The 24367-nt window shown below is 39.8% G+C and overlaps 1 protein-coding gene across 1 annotated transcript in view; it reads right to left on the reverse strand.

Moving 5' to 3' along the window:
* The window catches only part of LOC104499260 (ubiquitin-conjugating enzyme E2 E3), a gene marked incomplete at its 5' end in the record, with an annotated part of 55398 nt that extends 31382 nt beyond the window's left edge, over positions 1-24016 (reverse strand). Inside the window, one exon of the mRNA XM_010142744.1 lies at positions 23966-24016. Within this exon, the coding sequence (XP_010141046.1) occupies positions 23966-24016 (51 nt within the window). The remainder of the gene's footprint in view (positions 1-23965) is intronic.
* Positions 24017-24367: the final 351 nt, after the last annotated feature.

Here is a 24367-nt window from a genome sequence, read left to right on the forward strand (position 1 = left end):
CCAACAGGGGTAAGTGCTACCTTCCTATAAGGGGTAACAGCCTGAGCTTTATTTCCTAATTACACCTGGCTTGGAGGTCATTGAGACAAGCCACCCAGACTTCTTTTTCAACCAGGAAAAGAACAAGAAACATTAGCTCTAGTAGCGAACTCTTCAGAGCAAAAACTGTCCTTCCGACATGCTTGTGTTAGCATTAGCATACCAGGATCCCCTGACAAACATCCCAAGGGGAAAAAAAAAAAAAAAAGCAGCATTTGCAGTGTTGAGGAAGCCTGTATAGACAGTGCAAATGAACAAAAGCCCATTTACCTTTCAACCCTCTTATTTACTGGGTAGCACTAGAGGTTGCCCACCCTTCTCCCCCATGTGAGCCCAGAGACACTAGTCCTGAGCATTATTGCCCTTCAGCACTTACTGAAGACAAAAGAAGGTGCAGTTTACACTTACTTTTACAGCTCCATTAAAAGGTGACCTGCAAATAAAAAAAAAATCGAGCACATTTAGTATTATGTGCTGAATGCCCCCAAATAAACAGGATTAGATGAGCATTCAGCCATCATGTAAAAATTAGGCAAAAAAAAAAGGCACTGAACGTGTACTTTGATTTTACACTCAAGAAACAGAGTCCTTTAACACCAGTGTAGTGAGTGGTTCCTGACAACTACTGGCTTCACATTTATGCCTCACTGCTTGCAGAGAGCATAGTGGGTTGGAGGTGTGGTTATTCCTTTGAATGGCATATCCCTGAAACTGCCACAAGAAAGCTGGCAAAGGCGAGGAGCCAGCAGACAGGTCCCACTTCCCCTGCTCTCCCTCTAATCACTCCGCTTGGTCACCAAAGGCTATGCTTTCCCAATGCACTGACCGGACACTGGGCTAAACCTCATGTGGAGCCACTAGTGGATCAGACATTTTTGAAGATGAGGCTTTGAGATCTGTTAAAAATATTAGCAGTGCATTGCACAGCTGGAGGTAGAGCTTTCTCCTGTAAAATACTGAACACGATAGCTATTTCCAGCTTGTGACAACCACACGCTTTTCCCTCTTCCTTCTGCATTTGGTCCCGCTTAACTGACTCCCTTCGCTTGGTCCCAGTGCAGGAAAGCGTTTCTGCATGTGCTTAAGCCCCACTGACTTCAATGGGAGATAAGGACGTGCTTCAATACTTTACTGAGTGTGTTTAGACGAAGATAGCCTTCTCCCAACAGTGCTCTTTGAAAAATTAGCCCATAAGTGATTTGTTTACTTCATAGCTACTCCCAACCATTCTGCCTCAAAAACATATGGACACGTGAAAGAAGATTAAAGGTTTTGCTGTCATAGTACTCTTATACTGCTCCCCCAGCACACAAGAGGATTGTGCTGCAGTTCTCAAACAACCTTGCTCTCTTATTTGCCATTTCTCTAAAGTGAGGCTTCACAAAAAACTACATTAACTTACAGAAAGACACTGCACTAGTGTTTAGAAAGTTGTTAAAATAAGGTCTGGAATCTAATTTCAAATCTCCTAAGTAAACAGTAGCTTTGGTGACCTATGTCATCAAAATACATTCTGGTACATGCTTACATTTCTTGGTTTCTTTAATTTGGCTTTTTTATTTCTCATACTTTTGTGAAATCTGATATTACTTTATAGATGTGTCCAAGCTGTTAATGTAAATGAGCAACATTATCCTACAACTACAACTCTACTATAAAAACTTCTGAAATACTTTTTTTATGAATACAAGTGTTAGAGCAACCACAGGTGTGCACACTCTCTACATCTAAATGTAATTTCAGGCAAATTGATTGACATTAACAAGAACCCTTCTTTAAACTAAGAAACCAAACAAGAGAGTTATACCAAATCCTGCCAACAACAATTCTTTAGTTTTTAGTAGACTGATAAAGACATCTGCAACGGGTTAAGAAAGAATTTAAAAATAACAGTAATTGTAAGGAGGAGATCTTTTAATTTAAAAGTGCTGTTGAAACAAGAAAAGGGAGCAGGTTGTGCCAAATCCATACTTACATTTTAGAAGAGGAAGATGATGGAGCTGAACTGAAAGCACTGGACAAAAGCTGCCTGGGTTCATAATTTCTCTTTACCATCCTCGCTGAATAAACCCCCCACCTTTCTGGTTTCAGCTAAATACACTGCTGACATGAAAGGCAGCTTTCCTCTTGCTTTGCCTGGGAAAAAGCATGGTCATTTCCCACGTGCAGGCACAGTGGCGTCATGCATAGCATGGTCCTGCAGCCAGGAGTATGACTGACCACTAACAAAACAGAGGAAACCAGCCAGAAAAAAAAAAAATGCATGGTGTCTAAAACACAACATAAACAACAGGATAAAAACCCCAAACGACTTTCGTTGATCTGACATGCCTGTCATAACAGTGGACATCATACTTCAAAAAGATATGCCATCTCAGGAGCCTTCCACAAAGTAATACTGGAATGGCTTTTTGTTGTTGTACGTCTGATCAAGCATCCTCCAAGCAGTCCTTCTGCTAGTATTTCAGCATCCAGTTAAAAGAGGTTAGTTGTGTATAGAGAGAACCATTCATGAAACAGCAGCGTGGGGTCTGGCTGAGCCTCAGTCCCTCAAGCAAGTGACTTCAGGAAGTTTTCAAGCAAGCCAAGGAAGCGCACAGAACCACAGTATAAACTACAGCCAACTGCTTGCCTAAGAGCTGTACATACAGAAGTAACACTTAAATGAAAGACCCCCTCTTGAACAATTATAAGCATGATTCAAAAGGGGAAAAAAGCTAAAACATAAGTACAGAAATATTTAAATATTTTTAATCACTCTATCAATTTACACTAATTTCAGCTATTTTTTCAAACTAACACTCACCTATTAGACTACTAGGCAACGCCATCTAGTGATGCTAGTTGAAAAAAAATCATGCTCCATCCTTTATTAAAAAGGTTTACTCTTGCAAAATTCTTGTTAGTGGAACTACAGTTTCAAGAGATGCAATTTTTCAGTACCATTTTTAAACGTACAGCATTAATTTAGCTAACAGGTCTGAACCATTTTATTTACCCTGAAGTAACTTACAGAACTGACAACAGAGACAGCAAGCTGGGTTAATGACATCAGAATTTCAGCATGCGCACCATGTAGTCTTGAAATGATACAGGGATACAGTCCAAAGCCCAGTAAATTACCTTCCAGTTTTGGAATAGCTACAGATAGTAGCATTTGTATGATAAAATAATTACCTAATTTTTGAAGACTTCTGTTCCTGTGTGTAAAATACCTGCTTGAAAAAATTTACCCCAGCCTTACAGTCTCAAGGGAAAAGAAACCCTTTGCAGGTTCAAACTCTCTTCCTTAAGAGGTGGAACCACTCACTCAGTCATCTGCTGGCCATAACTGCTAGCTGTAATTAGCTTCTGGTGAAAATTGCCAGCAGACGCAACTAGAAGTTTAAATCAATTGGCTCTGCTTCCTGCTTCAAGAAAATTGGCATTTCAGGGCTGCATTCCAGCGTGATGGATCTAAGAAACCAAAGCAAATTTGACAAGAAAGGGAAGTGTCCCTTTTTACGGCCTGCATTAACCCTGAACACACTGCATGTTCCCGGAGAGGATGTCTCATTTTTTCTTTTATTTGAATCCTCCAAAAAGGAACTACAAGTATACAACGAATATTCCACTGAAAAAAGCCAGTGTTCAACCCCAATTATTTTCACTTCACAGCTGTGAAAATGGGAGAGGGAGGGACAAGATGCAAGAAGTCAGAAACTGAGAATAAAGGTAGCACATGAAACAGGACTTGCAAGAGGAAGCAGAGCCCAGTGCGTGGAAAGCCAAGCAAAACCCTCAAGCACCAGGACTGCAGCTAGTTCACAATCACTCCAAATGCCATGGGCTCACAACAGTTCTGCATTTTGGCTGCACCATATTGCACCTTTCAACAGTACCACAACAAGTGTGGCACAGTTGCCTGCTCTCACCCTGCTCTGCTGCACAGCCTGCTTTCCCCCCCGTTTTCTGTGTTTGATCAATATTTCATTATTTCAACATTCAGGGCTTCATCAACCTGTAGCAATGTATGGCTGTGCAGTCTTGTAACCTCTCCTATCTTGTGCTCCTTCATACAAACTTTCTCAAGCAAATACTGAATGTACAGCTGTGACAAGTAAGTGTCATCGTTGCTTTACCAATGACAGGCTTTGTGTAAGTCTTGAGGGAATTTAACTTCCTTGTATCTAACTCACAGGGCTACCTGAAGACCTCAAATGGTGAAGAAACACTTCCCCAGGGACACCATTAATTTACAATGAACATGTGTAATGCGTAAGCGATCATTTCTGATGCGTGCATCTATAACTCAGTGTTTCAACTACTCTTCAGAAATAACATCTTTTTAACAAGTCATGAGAACATGTGAACATCAGGGAGCTGCCTAAAGTCTCCATTTAAGTCACCCTGCCTTATCAAACCTGGCAACATGCACACAGTAAGGACTTCTGTCAGGCTACCTTTCAGCACACACTTCATCTGCACAGTACAAAGCCTAGATGGTGATGTCTTCAGACTCCCCAGAAAGTAACATGATTTGAGATACATAAGAAACTCACATGCAAAATATACCAAATACAACACTTGCATGAAAAGCTTAATGGACCAGGGAAGAGTATAGTCAAGCAGAAATTTAAGCGTGGCCTTTGTTTGACACTAGACAGACTGGTCACATTGTAAACTACTGGAATTATGTAGATCCTGCAACTACAAAGTGATGTTAGTGACTGTTTTGATGCATTTTCTGAAAAGACACACAGTGACAGCACAGCAGAACTGCCAAAACCACTCACACTCCAGCTGGCCCAAATATGCACAACTCTCTCCTAAATATCTTTTAATACTCACTTTGTAACCCTACTTAAACAGGTCAGCTTCAGAAAAAGGTGTATGAGGGGGTTATTTACCAGAACTTTTCCAACAAATTAACCAGAAAAAAACATGCATGCGCACACTGGAGTATATTACACACAACATTACAGTTCTCAGAAAACAGGCTAAAAAGCACTCTAACTCTATTAAAAAAGCCATTTTAATATCAAACCTCTTCCAGCATGCTAGATGGATTTAGCTAGATGGGAGCTTTCTCCCCTCTAATTAAAAAGAAAAAATTCTGTACCTCTAATTCTGCCTACAGGCTATCTTTTTCTTTCCTTTTTAAAAACCCAATACTTACTACTTAATTATAAATCTCACATTTTGCACAAAACTGGGATCTTTCTTAAGTTCTCCTCTATTCTGCGTTCCTCTGACCTAAAATGAAAAAGCTGTTTCCCAAGACTTACCACATCTTTCTTAATAAAGTTATTCTTATTAAACAAGCAGTAGAACAAATCCTGGTACCTTCTTTAAGCAGTGAAAACACAAGGCTTCTGCCAAAAAAAATCTATATAGCCAAGAAAGTTAGCTAATGTACATACATTGCTTTCAAGGCTAAAGAAGCTGGCACCAGATAGGAATCTCACGCAGGAGCCGAAGCTCTCCAAGACATATGCTCTTCAGAGAGCGAGTGAGCGAGCAAGAGATTAATAGCAGTATAAAGAGCAGCAGGACAAACTGGATTCATACTTAGTCCAAGGATCCTCTGCACACTTAAGTGCTGTGGAGTGCTTAGCCCTCTCATATTCTGGGTTCATGCTGCATGGCTCCATGCCCCAGGCAGCATGGGGCTGTAGGACACAAATCAGTAGTTCAGCTCTGCCTGGAGTAACACGAGCCTTAAGTCTTTCCTGATGGAAAGCAGGTGTCTGCCAAACTGAACATACTATGTACAGCATGTGCATCATTCTCTGCCTCTCTAAGACAACATTCACTCAAAACCCAACATGGTCTTCACCTAAAGTACCTGTCTGAACAGAAATGTGACTTGTAGGCTTTGCTACTCTCACTGAGATTTCAGCTCAGTTCCTGTATGCTTGCTCTTTTCTAAAGGGCAGAACAAAGAGAATATTTGGCTTTAAAAACACCTCAGAAACTACAAATGAAAAATTACATGAAAAGTGTACAGCTTTAATTACATCTCTCAAGAAGACAAGACAGCATTTTTGCGTCCCCTACTTGTCTTCTCTCTGCCCCAGAAATTCATGAGACGATCAGAGGTACAAATGTTCGTGTTTGTAGGGGAAAAAATGACCCATGTTACATCCTCAGCAGATCATGTAAATAACAGGACATAAAGTCTCACAGAATTAGTTTACATTTGAAACATTTTCAAAATATTGTTTTAGCTGGGTATAATAGACCACCAAAAGATGTGACACACACCAAACACAGGGTTGCAATTAAACAGCTGGCAAACAGCCAGGAAGAGATAAAGGCCCAGGCTGTCACTTGCTAGACAATATATATAGCTATTTTGGCAGCCCAAACTGAATGTGATAATTGAGCCATGACACATAAAAAGCCACACAACTTCCAAGGAAAGAGTTCCTGAGCACTAAACAGCGAGCATCTATAGTGTGCTTACAGTGAACCAAGATTTAGGAGTAATAACGAGATCAGACTGATTACAATTCAGTGGTGCAAAGCCAGCCTTGTTTAACGCACTGCACCACTGTGAGCAGCTATGTAAGTCCAGACACAAATATACATGTGTGAAGTCCAGACACAAAAATACATGTGTGAAGTCCACAAAGGCTGTCAGTATTAGAAACAACAGGAACCCGAGGAGCGCGTGGCACTGTCTTGAATTGTTTCTCTGTGCATTTTTTATATTGATAAGAAATGAACATTGTTACCTCCAGAAATTACAGTGCACTTGATTTGACTTCCAACACCAGGAAAAGCCCCCATCTATATAAGTCAGTTTTAAAATAAAAATACACAGTAATAGATGAAGAGTAAATAACTTTTCAGATTACGCATTTGGTCTAAGGAAAAATGATTGTTTTGCTTAAGATATGAAGAACTTTGACTCTGACAGCAATAGCTGCTTGAAAGACAAAGTCCAGGAGCTTTTCTAGTGTTTCACTGCATGTTTTATTAAATAACCTAAGGACACAACAAATGAAAAAACGTACCAAATGAAGACCCAGTTTTAACACCTAACAGCTGTATAAAGCCTCCTATAAAAGCACTCCGTCAAATTAACATGCTGACATCAATTGCATTTCCTTTTCAAGTGAAAGACTTGAAAGCCTATACCTTGTCAGCCCCCAGACCATTCACTCACTAACCTCCCACAAACTGTAGGTACTCCATGATCTAAAATTCCGCTTATATAAGAGGAGCTAAATTTAGGGTCTGTAATAGGAAAATCCCTGTGAAGAGTTTACTTTCTAATCTTATTCTAAACCACATTAAAGATGCATTCAAGTAAAGAAATTGCATGTGTACCTTTCCTAATCAAAAGCTGCAGTGTATCAAGAGAGCTTAAAAATACCTGTAAGAATCCACTTTTACGTCCGCTAGCACCAGTGATACTGAGAGGACAGTTACACAGCTCTTCACAAAGTCAGTATCAATGAACCAGAACTGAGTGCAGTGATACTGGCAAAACTTCTGGAAACAATTCCCTGCACTGAGCATCAAAGAAAAAGGGGAAAATACAGAGACATAAAGAACAGGATGCTTCAACTTCACCCAATTTCTTATCTCAAATGAAAATACCAAAATCTAAAACATACAGATTTCCCTAAAACAAACTCCTTACCCACCTCAAACTCAAACACCCAACACACACTTCATACCTAACAACCAGAGCAAACTGGCATTGCCATATCGGGCCAAAATGAAGGATCAGCATCAATACTTGACTTAATACTAAAAACACTAGAAGAAACTGTCATAATTTTATAACCTATTTTTACAAAATCATCTTTAATGGCTGTGACAGTAACTTCATTAAATGTCGGTAAAGGAAATGAAAAAGCTTAAAGAGGAGGTCAGAACATGCATTTTTGGCTGCCTCCTCAGGAGGTGCATCAAATACGTCATTTCTGCCTTAGGAACGGCAGACTCCTTAGAGCAACTGTTACGCAGCCCCCAAAAGAAAAATTAAATCATTATACGAATTTTCCTGACCCCCAAATTAAAAGGAGTATAAGGGCACAATTTCAAGAATAAATTACTTGATCTTCATCGGAAGATTTCATACTACCACATGCATAACGGCATATTGTAATAGTGAAATACAGTAAGGAAGCATAGATTGTATTGGTTTTGTCCCCATACTACCGCAGACACCCAGGTGTATTATTTTGTAGGCTCTGCTAAGCGATGTTTAGTGGCAGCTGAAGCAGGGCAAATTCACACTCCCTTCAGAAGAGCACTTCAACACACATATGCACAAAGTTTTTCCTGAAAAAGGTGAGAGAGTTATGGTGTGCTTTTTCTGACTCAGGATCACAGAGCAGAAAGGCAGTAATTAAAAAGGTAGAAATGAAAGAGGAATGAAAAAAAAGTGCAAGTTAATTAACACAGCTCATAGACTTGCCCCTTGCCCAAATATCCTATGAAATCTCAGTTTAAAAAGATTTTTTTCATGGATTTTGTACTCTGGTCCGACTGTCAACAGCCAGTTATGAAAAGAGCTCTCATGGAATTAAATGTCATCCAAAAAGCAAATTTTTATACAGATTAAGGGAAAGTATGATGGAAAACCATTTTAGGACAAGAAAAAAACAAACATAAATAAGTAGCTTTGCAGCACGAGAACATTTGAGGACCATGAATTAAATTGTACTATACTATATACATGTAGATAGTTTATTTACACCTACCAGGGAAACAGGGAGTGTTTCTTGTTATGATTATGTTAAGTCCATTCAACCTTTGGCCACTAGCAATCAGCTGTAATTGCAAAACAAACTTTGTCTGAAAATGCCAAGAATTACAGGTAAAAGTTTTTAATCTTCTGCTGCATAGTAGTAGCAGCTGTAAAAAGGTGTGTCCCAGGATAATTCAGGGCATTAATCCTCCCCGTAAAGGAGAATACCCTGGAGTAGACAGTATTCTCAGCAAAGAAAATCCTCTCTTTATTTATACCCTGGCATGGTTTCCCAATGTTTACATTTATTCAACAAGCCAAAACATTACTCAGACTTGTTTTTTCTTTATATTTCACATTTAGAAGAACAGCAAAGCTCTGAGCACATGTCCCATAATTAAATCTGTAATTCATTCAGCTGCACGGAGACTAATACACAAATAAATTACCTCCACCTGCCAGAAGAATTAATAATACTGGGAACAACTTACTGCAGATACCAAAAACGAGAACAGAAATGTTTTTATTTTAAAAAAAAAAAAGCTTCTATCTTTCAAACTTAGGAAGATCTTTTCCCCCAAATCCCTATTCCAGTGATGATCAGCACTAAAACTTTAGAGGCTAGAAGAAGCATTGGAGAATATACTGACAGATGGAGAGGCACAATACCTGTTAGCACAGTCATTTTGAGTCACGCTACAAGCAGAGCAGGCTACACCATGAGCATGCTGGGCCAACATTGCTCCTTGCTGGAAGAAAGAGTGCCCTTGGCTGGCGCCACGCAGCTGACTCTGGAGCAGAGCTGGGGTGCCCCAGAAACTGTTCACTCCTAATGGAGGTTTCAGCATCTTGGGACCACATGCAGATGGTGCTGTTTCAAACAGTACCCGAAATAGTGCAGGTTATAGAGCCATCCGGGGACCAAAGAGCACAAAGGTGTGTTTCTCTGACCTGTTCTGCATACAGACCGGATAAAAGCCAGGGTCTGACTTGCACCTCGCTTACAGACTGTAGTTATACACTCCAGCAGTGCCAGAATGACTCACAGTGCTTCCCACTCTGCCAGCTGACTTTGTACAGAACAGAGATGTTGCATATGGAAAGCACAAGCAGTTGCAGCACAGCACCTCGCAGACGCTGCCTGTCAAGCATTGCTAATGACATCTACTGCAAAACTAACCAGAACCGACCCCTCAGTTTTGTGATCAACGACCAGGTACAGAAAAGATCAACAGAAATACTTTCAGAAATAACGTACAGTGCACTGCATGGACTGCCCTCTCTAAAATTTAGTGTAGGGGCATTTTTTTGTTGGTTTTTTTCCTTCAGGTTTCAAAAGTCAATGGCCCTTTCAAAGGTAACAAACCCGGAACATTTCTGGGCATAAATGGATTTGGACTAAGACCTGGAACAATATAGTCTCTTGTAACAATCTGTTCTTCTTTATGCACTTTGAAGAAACGAAAACCAAAATGATATTTCTATTGGTGCAGCAGTATTTTTCAAACAGCAATTTTATCTTCCCACCTCCTGAAACTAGCTGCTATCACACTGGTGGGCACATGTCAGCTTTACTGTAAAGCTGCCCAGCCTCAGTGGAGGGTTTTCATCATGGCTTGGCTTTGTGGAGGAGGTACCCACCTTATCTCAGGTGCAGGAAGACGTACGCTCACTGTCACTCCTGCCTCCTTCCTCCCATGTTTAAAAACAAAGAAGAGAGTGCAAGCAGCACTGAGTCTGACAATTCAGACAAGAGAATTTATTTACATTTACTCTTCAAAGGTCAGAATATGATCGAATACAGGAGTAGGGAAAAATTAAGCATACCAAATTTGCATTTGTCAGAAAACAAAGCAGAGAGTTACCAAAACCTCTCTGCCTGGTTACAGTCCCACCTGAGTGAAAAGTAGGCAGTAGCCATTTACAGCAGAAGTATCAAGCACAGCCTGTTCCTCAGCTAACAACAGAGCGGCACACGGAGTAATTCAGAGACCATGCAAAGGGCCTAAATAGCATCCAGCAGGATGAGGAGTCACATTCATTCACTGAATTGCACAATCCTTTACTTAAGCAGCCTGCAGAAGGTACAGGTACCCATTAGAGGGGAACCAACACATAGCCCTTCCACCCTGCTGGGACTTGGGCTATTTCAGTCAGCAGTGCCATACCAGGGAGCTCTCCATGTGCCCAGAGCCATATAAATGGAGCAGCCAAGAAATCCAGAAACCTGGGTACCAAGTCCAAAGATTTTTTTCTCCAGTGTTACATACAGCCTCAGAATTTGTGAGGACAGATTAATTTTTGGCTTATAATTTCTAGCAAATGCTTATGATTATTAAGATTAATTTTGGCTTATGTTTTCTAGTTTAGTAAAGCTTTATCTGCCTCAGACTAGAAACTCCCCCCATGCTTAAATAGGATAAGGACTCAGGGAATTCAAAATTTTCTAATAAAATGTGAGTGTGGGAGTTAAGACACCAGCTTGTAACTGCTTCACTAGTGACCCCCTAACATAAGCAACTTCTTCACTAGTGATCACCTAACAGAAACAGCCAGCAAACGTATTTGACCCATTCCACAACACCCCCACCTAACTCAATCCTTCATGTGCTTCAGCTTTTCTCATCATGCACCAACCGAGACACACACAAGGTACAAAATTAGCCTTGTTCCACGCAAAGCAGAATGCGCTACCATGCAGATTTAACAAAAAATCTAATATTTTGCATTGGCTTTTCCAGAATTTTAATTATGCTGGAGCACAGTGACAGACCAGGCCACAGAGACTGGGATGTGGTTGGTACCTGCCATAGCACCAACGTGCTCTGCAGGGCCTCTCCACACCCACTGCCTGAAACAAAGCACCAAGCCAGAAAACCTCCACAACCCAAAAAAGAGGATGTTTGTTGCAAACCACCAATTTCCCTTAGGAAAGGGATAGAAAGAAACTTTAGGAAGAATCTGAAAACACCTGGTGACAAACCAGCAGCAATATGATTTCTCACTGCTCGTGTCTGAAGGAGTAGAAGACTAAAGGTGAGGAAGGTTAGCTAAAGCAGAAGCAAGATCTTCCATCCCTCCAGCCAACAACGGCCTAATGGAAAATGCCTAAAGCAGTATCTCTGTTAAAAAAAGAAGAAAAACTTTGGGTTTTTTTTCCCTTCAACTTTCTAATACCTTTTTAAAGAATCTGCTACTGAAAAGAGCTTTACATATTTGGTAACTAAAACTTCAGTGTTATAAACTTGTGGTTTCACAGAAAACCTCAAAACATCTCACAGGTGCTTCCATATCTCGGCATCAACTTGCACAATCAACTCCTCCTTCTCACCTCCATTGTAACACTACAGAAAACAGTAAGGATCACCACCGCACAATGCCAGGTCAAATTAAGTTTAGTATACTTTCAGCAAATAATTATTTCTAGCTTTATTTAGACATGTAAAGCATAGAAAAAACACACAAAAGACTAGTAAGTGCAATTCACAGGAAGGAACAGTTCCCAGTTCCTTTTGCCCAGATCAGAATTATCGAAGTCTAATTGACAGAGCTTGCTTTTCTGTACAAAGCTTGCCTTCTGTACAGAAGGAAAGTGATAATGAAACATTTATCTGACTAGAACAGCTCATATCTCTGTTTTCTCCATCCCCAACCTCACCTTCACTAATTTCTAGTAAGGCACAGTTGTCATTGTATGGGAACTTTGCCCAGAATGCCCTCTCTCTCTAGGAGAACCACACAGTGCTCAACCTACAACAGTTGTTTTAGTATCGACAACCGCTAGTGTTAACTTGCCTTCTAGCTGATAAATTATATTGTTTCTTCTATTCCTAATACAAAAAACCCAAGCAGTCTTAACAAAACAAACAAACAACTAGTCTTAAAATAATGCTAGTCTGTGGAATTACCATGAAAAGTAGCCAACCAAAACACTTCAAAGAAAAACGCTTTCACCATATTTGTTCTCAGAGAACCTAGAAAGTAACTGATTTCTCCACCTACTGATCTGTTTCAGGTTCAGTACTGTGTATTATGAAACAAATCATTGCTCTCTTACTGCTCTGCTTTGGTAATGTTTCTTTTACTTTAGCAATTTCTTTTTAAAAAAACCTAAGTTATGGTGTGTTGGTTCTGGTTAGTAAAGCAGCTGTAATTTTGGCTTTCGGTTTCTCAAAAAAAAAAAAAAAAAAAAAAAAAAAAAAAAAAAAAAAAAAAAAAAAAAAAAAAGGGCAAACCAAACTCAAAGGAAGAGGTAGGCAGGTTGCTATTGCAACTCTTCACACTATCCCAGCACTCTGTGGAGGAAGAGGAACGGGGAGCTAGGCACTACCTGGCTGCATAGAATTTGTATCATACACAGTATCTACTCCAGACGTGCACACACTTTTGCAGGCATATACTGTGCTTCAAATAGATTATGTGAAGATCACCCTCAGATCTGCTTACTGTTTGATCATGCTTTGTAGAATGTTAGGTTGTATAGTATTTCTACTTTTGGCATAAGAAGTTTTTTTAATCACTCAGACTATGCTTAATATGCAGTAGGTTGTGCTGTGTAACTTAGATCATTTAAATTTGCTTCCATGGGAATATAGTGTTACAGCACTCATTACAAGCTGATTTTCATCTCTAAAGACAGCTCTTTGCTTTTGCTTTATAGGCTAAAAATTAAACCAAATCTCTCTTTTTTTTTTTCCTCAAGATGTTGAAGTCTAAACACAAAACTGGGCTTTGGCATAACGGTTTTGGTTCATTGGGCCCTTAGGGTGTCTGCAGAGGGATGCGTTGCTATATCTGTTACGTCCCACTATGACTTCTGCCATTGATATTAATGAAGTAGATACAGATATGCCCTAGGTATCTATCAACAAGTTAGGATGAGCACCGATTTACAATACCACAGAGATCAATGTCAGCTAATGATCCTTGCACCACTTCACTCGTCTGCTGGATCCTTCAGCCTGGATGACGTCTCTGATGTTGAGATACCAGGGGGAAGGACAAAAGCTAGGTAAAAGTATGAGCATACCCCAGGAGTGCCTGCACAGTAGACAAGTCATTTGTATGTTAGAAAATGTGTCTGGGTGCAAGGAGGAATCTGGCTGTCCATTGTCTGCTACGATAGCTGCAGCTTCACAGCAAGAAACTCCATCAGCCAAAAAATCCCTCCTATTGCATAGCTACTAATCTACTGTAACACCTTTTCTTTTTTTTCCCCCCAAACTCACTCCACTCAAAGCATTTGCAGTCTAAATGCTTTACTTAAATTGCAAACAAAAAATAGCTTTCTGCTCCTCATTTTCCCTTACAGAAAGGAAAACCAGTGTTTCTCTTTGCAGTTTGTTTTCCATTTGTCCCATGGAATCTAATCTGCTGATGCTCCACTGATTTACTTTGTCTTCAATATTTTGGTTACTTACACGTCTAGGCTTGAGTGAAGTGACAACCTGAGCTCAAACCCAAACCACCTCACTGCAGCTTCAAGCTCAATGAACTGACCTGGCATGATTCAGAACCCTCTGCTTTCTGCAGCACCCTGTACTGCTAGTCCAGTCACAGGGTGGCTTGAGAGCTGGGCATAGCTACCTTCACTCAAGCTACGCTAATCAAGCATCCACAAGTCAGGCTGGCTTCACACCGAGTGTGTACCTTAATTTGCTTACTGATTACCAGCCCTGCCACTGAACCTACATGAAAGGTTTCTGGCAAGGGAGGAACCCACCTCAAAAACAATGGCATTGTGAATCCTTCAGGCTGGCCTTTAGCTTTGCCGTCTGCTCTTTGCCTTTGTTGGCTACCTTCCCAGTGCCTGCACCCTTCTGCATGCCTCAGAGAGGAACTACTGAAGTTTATAGCAGCATTAACTCATCAGCTGGAAACCTGCCAGGCTGCTTACATTTTCACTACCATCTTCTGAGCTCTGACTCCAGAGGGTGCTTAGAGATAGGAACCATAGGCAGAGGCAGTGTGCTTTACAACCGCTTTCTGATGTGCTTGGATCCATTTGGGCCATTGCTGCACAGATGCATTAGGGTTTGCCTAGCTACTGCAAACTGCCTGTAAGAAGAAGCGAAAAAAAACATCCCTTGCTTTTGTTTATCTCAGTGTTAGAGGTACCTACATGCCTGTGAAACAAAAGCAAAAAATCCAAGCACAGGGCACATGAAGTATCAAAAATCAAGATGTACTGCATTTGCTTTTTTTAACTGACAATGGGACAAAACCTGTGCACTTCCAGCAACTTTTAAATTAATTGCTGTTACTGTTGTTGCTTTAAATCGTAGAACCTGTATATATTTCCCAGGATGATTATACTACAAAACATTGATTAAAATACAGTTTTTAAATGAGAGGATAATTACCTCTTATTAAGCTTTCCTTTAACATTGTGATTTAAATCTGGTATCACAGATAGCTTGGCCAAACTGGTCCTCAGAAGGTGACTCAGTCCATTTCCCGCTTAAAGATAAAATCAACTGTATCTCAATTGCTCCTGCCAGTCATTTGTCTAAACTTTGTTCTTGAAAACCTCTGGTGATGCAGATCCACCACCTCCTATGCATACTGCCTTTACAGCTAGGTACTCCTCACATCTACATCAGGTCTTTTAAGTTTAGGCGATTTAAATTGCTGTCCATAAACTTCAGACAGGACTAGCAATAATTGCCTTATTTCCTTTGAAGCAACTTTCTTCTATACACAAAGATCTTCTTTCTTCTCTTTTCTTTTTTTCTCTCTTCCTCTCTCTTTCTCTCCTCCATTTTTTTCTCTCGTTCAAACTATATTCTTTCCAGCTAGCCCATGTCACTTTGCAGTGACTCTTGGTTTTTTTTTTCTTTCTTTTTTAAAATGCATTCCCCTATTGTGACTGCTGTTCTATTTATTTTTCTTGCTGTAGCCTCATACTGTTGGTTCCTGGAAAGCTCATGATCCTCAGAGTGGCTACACCTTTTCTGAAGAACTGCTCCTCACCCAGCCTTTTTTTCACCATGGATTTGTGCAGCTGATTACATCTACTAAAGTGCCGTGCCTTGCAGTCCTCATTATTAAATTACACACTACTTTTAATGTCACTTCCTACATTTGCCCATGTCACTTTGCATTCCACTCCTGTCCTCCCATGTGCCTACAACCCATTCTTCCTCACTGTTACCTGCAAATGCAATACTTATACGCTCTAGCCCAGTATCCACATCAATAACAAAAACACCCATTACTAATGACTGCAGGATGGTCCTCTATAGACCATCTCCAATCTGAAAGTGACTCGCTGGTAACTACAGGTCACCACGGTGTTTCATCACAGCAATCTTTCCCCATATTTGTTTCTGAAAGTGACGCTTGTAACAGTAATTTCAACACTGTCAACTGAATCTGTACCTGAGTTCCTAAAAGATCTGGCCATTTTGTTCCACAGTAAGTGCTATAAATTAACAACTGCTGCATCCACAGTTCTGAACTAGATAACGGTACAGCGCACAGGGAAAATTAATCCGAATTAATGCAAGCAAGCTAGGACTTGTTTATCCCTAGCAGTTACCGGCTCAAAGTAAGGCACTGTGGTATGCATTAACAGTATGCATGCTTCTGTCCTAGATGGCAGCTGAATATCCTTGCTCCTGCCTACTTAGCCCTGAACTCAGAAAACACGCTCAAGGTATTTTTCATGATGTCTGTATTACCTGTTTCAAAACGTTGCACATCTATGAAAATCCTAGTTACACCAACGCCCGGAAATTTCCACGCATCAGTTTCATATCAAGTAGTCATCTCATTTTAAATAAAGGGTTTAATGTAGTTTAGCTGATTCTCTACTTGCACTTTGTTAATTTGAATGAAAATTAGGTGTCCCAGTTAAAGATCAAATCAGTAATAGATACATGCAGACAAATCGGGGAAGCATTCGGTGTGCTAGGACCCTGCCATACAAACTGTTTATCACAAACTAAATACGACAGGCTGGCAGTGGTGAGTGATACACAGTTCGAGTGCAAAAAGAAACATATATATACATGGCGTATTTTAATCGGCTTTATCACAGAGCCTGAAGGGCCTTTGTACACTTATACAAATAGATATTTGAAAAGCAGATTTGTCTTTAAGTCTAAGGACACATTACTTTGCGGTTTTTACAAATCTCTACACAACAATGCTCAAAGAATTGTTTAAATAACTGGTTCCGGCTCAGGCTCCTCTATTGTTTCCAGATAAAACTTTGACATAATGAGCATCAGTTCTCTAACTCTAGTAGCTGAGTGAAAAGTGTTTGAACTATTTCTGCGACTTTGTGATAGATAGGCAGCCATGATTTTTTTTTCTCATTTTGACATTAACGCTAATGAAAACTGGTAAAAGATTTATACAACCTTTTGACTAACACGCAGACATTAAAGAGCATGTGTGACAGCACTGTGGACACTGCATTCACAATTGCCTACCCTGCAAATCTGCAGGCATGAAAACTTACTCCTGTGAGTAGGTACATTGATTTGTGTTGCATAACCCTGTCTCAATTATGGCACTAAGATTACTTGCATGGGAAATTCACTGTGTAGGGATTGGTAAAAAACCTTGGTTTACAGCTTGCAAGAGGTCAATATTAGCATGGGGAAAAAAACCCAAACAACTTGAGGCATTAGTGGATCTGTCACCTACTCTCAACTGAAAAGAAAGTAACGTAAATATTCTCAAAATTCAAAACATTCAGGAGTTACACAATCTTCCACTGTTGCATTTTTTTTAATGCATGTTAAATAACAGTGCACTCCAGCTCTACTTAACCTTAAATGTTTTACTGAAATGCCTTTCTAAATTTGTTTCATCTCTACTCCTTAAGCAGTTTCACTGACTACTGGGAAATAACATAAAAGGCACTCTGCACACATAAAGAGGGCAGAATCAGGCTGTTTCTACAAATGGACAGAAATATAAAACCTCCAGACTCCTGACTGCTGTGCTAAATTATACCACTCCTTCCTACTCTGACCTAAACTATACTCTTCTGGTAAGAAAGAGGGAAGGAAGAGAGAATAGAAGAAAACGCTTAGTAGAAATAATTCTAGATTAAATCAAGGCTATTACTAGATAAACATATCTTTAAATCACTGCAAGCCACACTGATTTATATTCAGCAACTAACAATGAAGGAATTGCTTACAAGAAACCGCAGGACTATGTTAAGAGCAGGACAACACTAAAAAGTAGTATTTCAGTGTACACTTGAGAGCTACTTCAAACATGTTCTTACAGGAGTTGTGAACACTCTTCATTGTATTTTTGTAACTGCAACTGCAACCTTCTGTATAGGGAAGGAAACTTTAGAAATAATCGTGTGGGTTTGTGTTCTCAGAACTATTCTGCAAACTTCAGCTTTCTTGTAGCATGCATTTACTGCACTCAGTGGTGAGAAAGTGTTGGGCAGGGAAAGAAAATAAAAAGTATAATGTAACTATCAGAAGATACATTATCAATTAGAGTTTGGGTGGTGTTTTTAAATCTTGCTTATTCAGCTTCAGCACAGGCATTTTTGCACATATTCCTAATATACTATCTCCTACATACCTTAATCAACTTCTCCTTTTATAGAGAACTACTTAGTGATCACAGCTGGGGTTTTCACTGCTGAGGTGAAAACAAGCAAAACTGACATCTTTTTTTTTTTCACAGTGAGACTCAATATTTAGTGATATGAAGATGTTTGGCCAATAATAAATTAACAGAATAAACACAAAACTGGGGGACTGCCATTGATCTGAAAAGTCAACAGCTTGACTTGAAAAAAAAAAATATCGTACATGTGAAGACTTGTTTGTGCTGCTGTATAGGGGCCTGATATTAGACTGCATTCAGAATATTCCTCCTGATTTTCAAAAAAGCAACAGAACTAGTGTCTGGCTCTGACAAAGGAGAGATGGAAACTTATTACATTTGAGAGACAAAAGAATGGATTGACTTATTCACATCCTGGTGTGCCTGACAAAATGCTTTGTGTGAACAATGCCTACTCTGAAGGAAGGGAGGAAAAATCCAGCAGTTAGTTTGAATCACCTATTTAAACTGTTTGAACAAACTTGGATGATTTTTCTTTTCTTTTTTTCCTTTTTTTTCCTACCCTCCCTGTGGAGCACTACGGAGTACTCACATGAACCTGTTTCACTCACTGACTGGAGTAGTCACTTCCATGGCAGAACTGGAGCAAACCACAGCTGTGCAGTAACATCTTCAACAGGCACAACTGTTTGCAGAGTAAACATTTGCCTATAACCTTACTGTAGATAGAGTATGTTAACAAAAGGAAGGCTTCTATCAGCTTAGCTGTGGCACCTTCCACTCTAACACTAGGTTGCATTAGCTCAAATCCAGTGCTACCTCTGCACGTGGAAGAGCCTGCATCCCTAGCACAATTTTTCATTGCTCCTCATTGTTTCAGATAGCTCAATTGAAAGATCTTACATTGCTGGTCTGAAGAATACCTTCAGAACATTGCTTTAAATACATACTGCAATGCTTCCTCACTGATGGGGTAATAACCACAGTGAGACAGTTACAAACATCTGGATCCATGGGCCCATAACTAAACCAGTAATAGCATTCATCTGCCAGGGTTTTGCAGGCATTTTTCTTTGTGTCAAACCCCAGATCATGGGGTTGGGTTGGCAACACTCTGCAGCGTAGAATTAGCCCAAGATGTGGCAGTAATGAAAGGGACGAATGCAATCCTTAAGAAGCAGAAGAATTCTGCATTCAAACAAAACCCCTACATGTCTTGGTCCCACTGCGCTCAGTACACATCCTTTGGAGTGCTATTTTAGAATAAGTAATTTTAAAATGAACTACTCATAAATTATCAACCTACTGGCAAATCTAGGAGAGGCTACAAAGAGCAAAATCATCAACCACTACCTTTTGTAGTATTGCTCAAGAAATCACATTAGTATATATTAGCATACAATGCTCAAAAATAAATAATTGAGATAGTAATCCCTATTAAGGAAAATCTTTTCAACCTATCAGGTCAGGCACTCACTAGCTAGAGGATGAGACAGAGCAGAGAGCCTTTGGGACAATGCAAGCAGCTCTCCCTTGGTTAAAATTCCCATTTCCCAGCAGCTATGAAAGATGAAAGCTGTCTCTCTGACCAGTGCTCTAAGACACGTTTTGCCTGACTTTTCTTCTTTTTGTTTTTTTAACACTTGCTTTCAGATGTCTGATCTTTAATTTAACTACGAGATTAAAGCCAGCTAACAGAACAGACTGTAAAATGCTTAAATTCTCCCACTTGCATGGGAAAGATGCACTATCTTAACTTACCTCTTTTTAATTTAAATCACATTAATTAAGCTCTGAGTGAATACACTGATTTTGGTGTTTGCTTTCATTTCCTATGAATTTTATACCAAACTGGATTTGTTGTAAAACGGGTTGTAAACTATAAACTAAGCTGGCATGGGTGTTACTAAATTTACTTAATACCGGGTTGAACTTCAAAAACTTTCCCATGAAGAAGAACAACAATTAATCTTGGAATGAAAATGAGGAAGAGTAAGGAAAGAAGACAGGAAGTACATATTTTTGCCACTGTGGATCAGCAGGGCAGCCAGGAACAGCCAAAGGAAGCCACTGTAAATCATGGCACCCCTGAAAACAGCCTCACTTGTGCCAGCTCTAAAATCCAGGAAGTACAATGCGCATTGGAGCTGGCTGTGCCCTGCTCCACCTAAGCTGCAGCCTCCCAGTCGGGCAGGTCAGAACAGAAGCCTTCAGATGTAACCTTAACTACAAAGCGGACACCTCTGATCTAAACAGTTTTATGCTCTGAACTGAAAACAGTTATTCCAGACATGTCAAACCTATTTAAGAGCATCTCTGCAGCTCAGGTTTGCCACAGATTATGTGCAAGATCTTTGCAGTATTTTCCTGAGAACGTATAACGGTGGAGTTTGGCACACTTCCACACCTTGAAGTAAGTATAAGCTCTTGGCCATGGTTTGAAATTGAGCTGCCTAGGAGCAATAGGGCCAAGACCTTTTTAGCTTTGCTTTATGCTATTAAAAGCACAAAAGAAATTAAATACAGCACATTGCATCAAGTATCACAGCTTTGAGTTAAGCCAGCAAAAGCATGAAAAAACAGGATCAGATACCTGTGTCCTCATTTTACCTATCTGTCCTATTGCTATGGTGCGTGTTGGACAGTAACTAACTCCTTTCAGGCTCTTCTGTTGGACAGGAGAAAACATGAAGAGAAAGCAGTACTTAATTTCCCTCCAACATCTTTAGCGGCTTAAGACCAAATCCAATTTTATTGTTTTCGAGGTTCTGTCTTTCTTGGAAATCACACTGAAAACACAGGGATTTAGAGTAAAGCTATCAGCATAAAGATATTAAGTTTCATACTTGGTACCCTCCAAGATGCAGTTCGTATCCACTGCTCACAAAGACGACAATGTAAGGCATGACATAACAGTTTAATGTCCAAACAATGGAATCAGAAATCAGTCTTTCTGTTGAGACAAACAAGCAAAAACCTGCTATTAAGACATTTTTACTCTGCCTGTGATCCTGCTATCCCAGTGCCTAAAAGAGAAGTTAATGTGCAGCCCAGGCCTGCTCAGCACACCCAGGAATGGAGTTCTCTTGCGCTCTGCATTTTTATAAAACAGATGTTATAGCAATAGATGTGAAAAACTGTGGAAAATTTAACTGCTGAGGAGAGCTACACCTTTTTTGCATGTGAACCACAGTGCAAGCAGTTGGTGTCATTTTAAAACAGCTAAATCAGCCTCCAATCACTCTGATGGAGCGACTCCACTGGCAGGTTAGAAATGGCAGCAGCCATCAGTGTTTAGCAAAATACAGAAGGATTCAACATACTTCTCAGTATTTTACTGTAACCTGTTAAAGTAACATTTAATGTTTCATATGTGCCATTATCATATTTCAAAAATGGCTAAGTTTTTATCACTTATGTAACTAAGTAACCAGAAGGACTGTCAATGTCCAAGAGCACTGGCTGGCAGTTGTACTCTTGTGGAGCCTGCAACATGTGAACTGCAAATGATAAGGTTGTGCTCTAGAACTGGAGAAGAAACAAATTAGCCTGCAAATACCTCTTTGGCAGAACTTATGACACAGGACTTTTCATTTTTAAAGCACACGTGATTATGCCAATGTTATACAGGCTTTTAAATGTTTGGGGTTTTTTTTTTTTAACAAATTATTTTTCTTTTACAAGAAATGTAATAAGTAGTGTTCTGCTGCTCACTGCATGATGAGCAATGAAGAGGTGTCATATGCCTGCTGTGTCAGTCTGTTGCCTAGTCTGTGCTAGTACACCCTATAAAAAAGCATGTTAAAAAGTTCAACTGCTCTGCACATCATACACAGCTGCATTTACCTCCAGATAACAGAAAGGCTCAGATCTAACAAGTCAATTCCAAAGTAACAGTATCTTCGCGGCTCTGAAATTCTTTTCAAACTATTCATCCTGAAAACCCAGAATTTCTGTTACAGAAGCCATTACCCCTTATAAATACTTTCTATTTTTGCAAAAGGTAAAAATGCATCATCATATAGCCACTACTGAGTGAAAGGGTTAAATTCCTCTTAAAAAATACTTATGGGAACAGAAGTACTGACTTTCTCACTAGCAAATAATAATCTTTTTCCCTGTGCTCTGTAGGAAAGAAACTTGAATAATTTTAGACACACTGGGGGGTTTTCATCATTCTCAACAGCATTCCTGGGCATCTGGTGGTACAAGCTCACAAGAAAAACTTTCCTCAACACACTTGTACTATACAAGAGGAACATGCTTTCAAATATCAGACGGTATGGGAGAGTGTGAGGGGGAAGGCTTCTCTTTCTAAAAGCCAAGCTGTAACTTGCTGTACCCGAAACTGCTTCAATTATTTTTTTGGCAACTGTAAGGCAAAGTGTTGGCATCCTATTTCATTTAAATACTTTCTCTCCTACCATGCACCCTTTGAGGGTCCACATTTAAAGTGCATGACCAACATAGATCTCAGTAATTAATTAAAAGTTATTGAAAAGTTATTTAAAAACAAATCAGAACACCCCCTACCCCCTAAAAAAAACCAAACCACCAAAGGCAACATATATTTGCTCTGTTGACAGAGCTTGCCTCTATCAAAGAGGGAGAGCCACTAACCCTGCAAGCAAATACATCAGACTGCCATAGGCAATCTACAGCACAGTCCTCAGGGTAAGATGCCTTTACCCAAAATTCAGTAAAACACAGCCCTGGTTAGTCCCTGCTCTCACAGACTAGTCAGATAGGAGAACAACTCACACTTTACTGAATTTGCAAGACCTGCACCAAACCTTTCCAACAACTCAAGAAGCCAAAGAATTCCAACACAAACTCAGAAAGCACTTCAAGCATATTTTTAAATGTGTACAAGGCTTGCTGCTACACGAGCTACTGATCTGATGATACCTTGCAGTGAGAAATCTCACTGAGACGCAGCAAATGAAAGCAACATTCAAATGTAGCTTTACTGCAAATCTCAACACTGGATGCTCACAGCTAATGAGAATTTTTACGCATCCTTTAAACAAAAGCAAAACATGCAACACATTTAAAGAAATTAGCTAGCTATGCTACTACTTAACTTTCCTACAGATCAAGTGCTCCGGTTACTGTCACTTTACCTGACTAAATCACTCAATTTTCCAAGCCTGCAATTTCATTTTCTAAAACCTAACAAAAGTGTCTCTCAAGCTAGGAACTTCCTTAAAAATATTCTCTATCACAGATGCATAAATTTAAAGGCAGTACTTCAGTTTATCTATGTTAAGCAACATACTAAAGGAAAGCATATAAAAATCACATACAGTTCTTCACCTTTACTTCAGAATGAAGTGATAACTCTATAAACCTGGCACTCGAAAAGCCAGTTCAGACTACATACAGACACTAAGTTGAAAGCTTCAGTATATTTTGAAGTTTATACAATTAATGTTTCACGAAGGCAGTGACCAGCTATGAAAAACAAACTGAATACACCTCACTACATACATCAATCACTAATGACTCTGCCGCCAACGAGCCAACAAAACGGCAACTTTCAACATCAAACATTCCCTATGCTTGTTCAATCTGCTGTATGCAATTTCTGACTAACAGTCACCGGCCATAAACACTAAGTTTCCCAATTGTTAGCCTGAGCATATTAATCTCCAACCACCGTCCACAATTTAAGAAGCTGTTACATACCTGCAGTTAGGAGGAGGATCAAGGGTTATTTCAGCTAGCTCCTTCTGGATTCTGTTGGTGAAATGAGAACAGACACAAAGCATTTGAGATAGTCTATAGAATAAATCAGGGAATTACACTGCCCTCTACCACCATGCAGTTAAATGCAAGATTGGCTTTGCCTTCAGTAATGCTAACATGGCTGCTTCCTCTTTGTTCTCAGAGGCATAACCCAAATCCCATAGCTCAGAAACTTTGCAGCTTTTATCCTGCTCCATGCTGTATGTAAACAGAACACTTACAACTGAGTTGGGTAGAAATTTTACACAAGTATTCAGAAAAGTAACTCTTTTTCACAGCGGAGCACTTTTTACCAGAGAGATTTTCTTTTCAAGCTAATATGCAAATGAGGCGGGGGGTGGG

Source organism: Buceros rhinoceros, unplaced genomic scaffold, assembly GCF_000710305.1.
Source record: "Buceros rhinoceros silvestris isolate BGI_N320 unplaced genomic scaffold, ASM71030v1 scaffold9319, whole genome shotgun sequence".
In the NCBI taxonomy this organism is placed as follows: domain Eukaryota; kingdom Metazoa; phylum Chordata; class Aves; order Bucerotiformes; family Bucerotidae; genus Buceros; species Buceros rhinoceros.